At 47.2% G+C, this 2500-nt stretch overlaps 1 protein-coding gene across 1 annotated transcript in view; it reads right to left on the bottom strand.

Annotated features, from left to right (window-relative positions):
- Positions 1-2500, bottom strand: part of LOC308377008 (cadherin-4-like) — a gene marked incomplete at its 5' end in the record, with an annotated part of 304531 nt that overhangs the window by 19914 nt on the left and 282117 nt on the right. Inside the window, one exon of the mRNA XM_080853540.1 lies at positions 1892-2145. Coding sequence (XP_080709666.1) covers positions 1892-2145 — 254 coding nt within the window. The remainder of the gene's footprint in view (positions 1-1891; positions 2146-2500) is intronic.

Below are 2500 nucleotides of genomic sequence, written 5' to 3'. Positions count from 1 at the left end.
TTCTTAGGGTGATATGTGGTCTTCATGTTGTAACAGTAGCCAGGAATACTGATTACTGAATACTGACCAGTGAATAGACCTTCCAGACACAGGTGTCGTTATACTACAATCACTTGAGACACATTTACTGCACACTGATCCCCATATCACTAATTGTGAGACTTCTAGCACCCATTGGCTGGACCTCTGTTGAATTAGGTCAGTCTATATAAAGGGGGTGATAAAGGGGGTGAATACTTATGCAATCACTTATTTTCATAACATATTTGTATTTAATTTACATGACTGTGTAGAAATATATTTTCACTTTGACATTAAAGAGAGCTATTTTGTGAATTTTTTTGTCCAAAAAGCCAACTTATATTGACCATGACTGATTTATAAAAGCCATAAAAGGGTAAAACATCCGAGGGGGTGAATACTTACGCAAGGTACTGTATGTACACACACACACACACACACACTCACAAACACACACACACACACACACACACACACACACACACACACACACACACAAATGTACACTACCATCCAAAAGAATAATTTGATTACAAGGTGAACAAAGCGGCTGATTAATCAAGCTGTCGACAGTGCCTGTGCCTGTGCCTGTGCCAGTGCAGGGCCCAGGCTGGGTGACTCCTCACTGCCACTGGCTGCTTCCCCCTGACGGGTGCTGCCACGAGGCATGCGTTGCAGCATTTCTCCTTTCTTGTTCCGTTTTTGTTGTTTTTTTCTTTTGGAAACCGCCAGAGACACTGTTTCTTCAGTGTTGTGGATCAGTTAGAGACGCTGCTGTGCTACAAAAATAATGTGCCTTGTCGTGTGGGGAACCCCTCGGGCCTGGCTTCCAGCTCCACCAAACACAGAGGCCCACAGAAGAGGGTACTACATAAACAGAAGCCATTGCCTGGTTGTTTAGCCTGAGCTGCCGTCTTTTCAACTGGCCCTGTGTCTGCTCTGTGTCTAGTACCCACGGCCTGATAGGTTGCCAGGGGAAGATGGAGGCGAGAGAGAGAGAGAGAGAGAGAGAATGAGAGAGAAAAAGTGAGAGAAAGAGCTGGAAAAATAACAGCACAGTGAGAGAAGGACAGAAGAAGCAGGATAGAGGGATGAAGGGGAGGAGGTGGCTAGAAGATACTGCTGCTTGTGAAAGGCTGCTCTCACTATAGTGGTTTCAGTTAGTGGTGGGCAGGCCAGGTGTGTAAGCTGGCACAAAGAGACAAAGAAGTCCCCTGGGGGATGGTGACAGAGGAGTGTTAAGGAGGAGAGATGCTAACTGCACTCTAAGCATTTAAGCACCTGCAGATGCTAAGAGAACGCTAAATGCTGATGCTGTAAGTGGGGCTCCTGACCGAAGACTGTTTGTGCTGCTGACTAGCAGGCTAGTTCATCTAATAACTGTAAATCTATAAGGGTTTTACAAAAATAATAAAATGTATCTATTAGTAACACCTGTACACACTGTGCATGCACTGTCTAAATACACAGTTGACGACTCCTCCAAGTCAGACTTAGTCAAGAAAGGCTGTAGACAGGTGTCATAACCAACCCCACCTACCCCCCCCCCCCCCCCCCCCCCCATACTTTCATCTTTGGTATGTTTACACACACACTCCATTCACACACTCCATTACATTGTCTTGTCCTGTTCCTCTCAATCAGTGCTAATACTGTCACTGCCTAGAGTACCTTGCTTTTGCCCTGTTTGTCTATTTAATACATTATTGTATTATCTAAATTTGTGTCAGCCCCCCTTGCCCCGCCCCCCCCCCAACCAAAAAAGAGAGAAGAGAAGAGAAGAGAAGAGAAGAGAAGAGAAGAGAAGAGAAGAGAAGAGAAGAGAAGAGAAGAGAAGAGAAGAGAAGAGATGTGTAATGTGCGCCAGTACCTGATGGACTGCTGCATGAAGATGTCAGGGTCTTTGGCCATGAAAGAGCAGACGGAGTGGCCGGCGGACACGCCCTCCTGCAGACGGATGTACTTGGGGTTGGTGATGAAAGTGGGCGGCTCGTTGACGTCCTGCACGGAGATGGTGATGCCGGCTGTGTGCTGCTGCGAGGATTGGATGTTGCTGGCCAGCGGCACCTGGTTGTAGACACCCACGTTCAGCATGAAGGCACGGTTCTGTTCGTAATCCACCGGCTATGGTGCGACAGAGAGAGAGAGAGAGAGAGAGAGAGAAAGAGAGGGAGATGGAGCGAGGAGATCCAAGTGAAAGATACAGGAGTTGGAAGATAGAGAGAAGGGGATTTATGGAAGGGGAATAAGAGAGGGAGAGAGAGCATTTGCTTAAGCTACAGGATTTGAAAAATGACGTGAGTCACCACACTAGCACTGGCAAACACAGAGTTACAAACGTAGATAAAACACTGAGCACAACTCCACCAAACAATCTAGCAGGGGACAACTCCACACTCATCTTCTCCCCTTCCTTTAACTGATGTTGCTTCCTTCCTCTCCCCTCTCCCCTCCTCCCGAGCCGAGCAGCGCTTGATCC

The sequence above is a fragment of the Sprattus sprattus genome (genome assembly GCF_963457725.1).
Source record: "Sprattus sprattus genome assembly, chromosome: 16".
Taxonomy (NCBI): domain Eukaryota; kingdom Metazoa; phylum Chordata; class Actinopteri; order Clupeiformes; family Clupeidae; genus Sprattus; species Sprattus sprattus.
The sequence above is the reverse complement of the archived record's forward strand: the minus strand, read 5'-3'. Positions and strand labels throughout refer to the sequence as shown.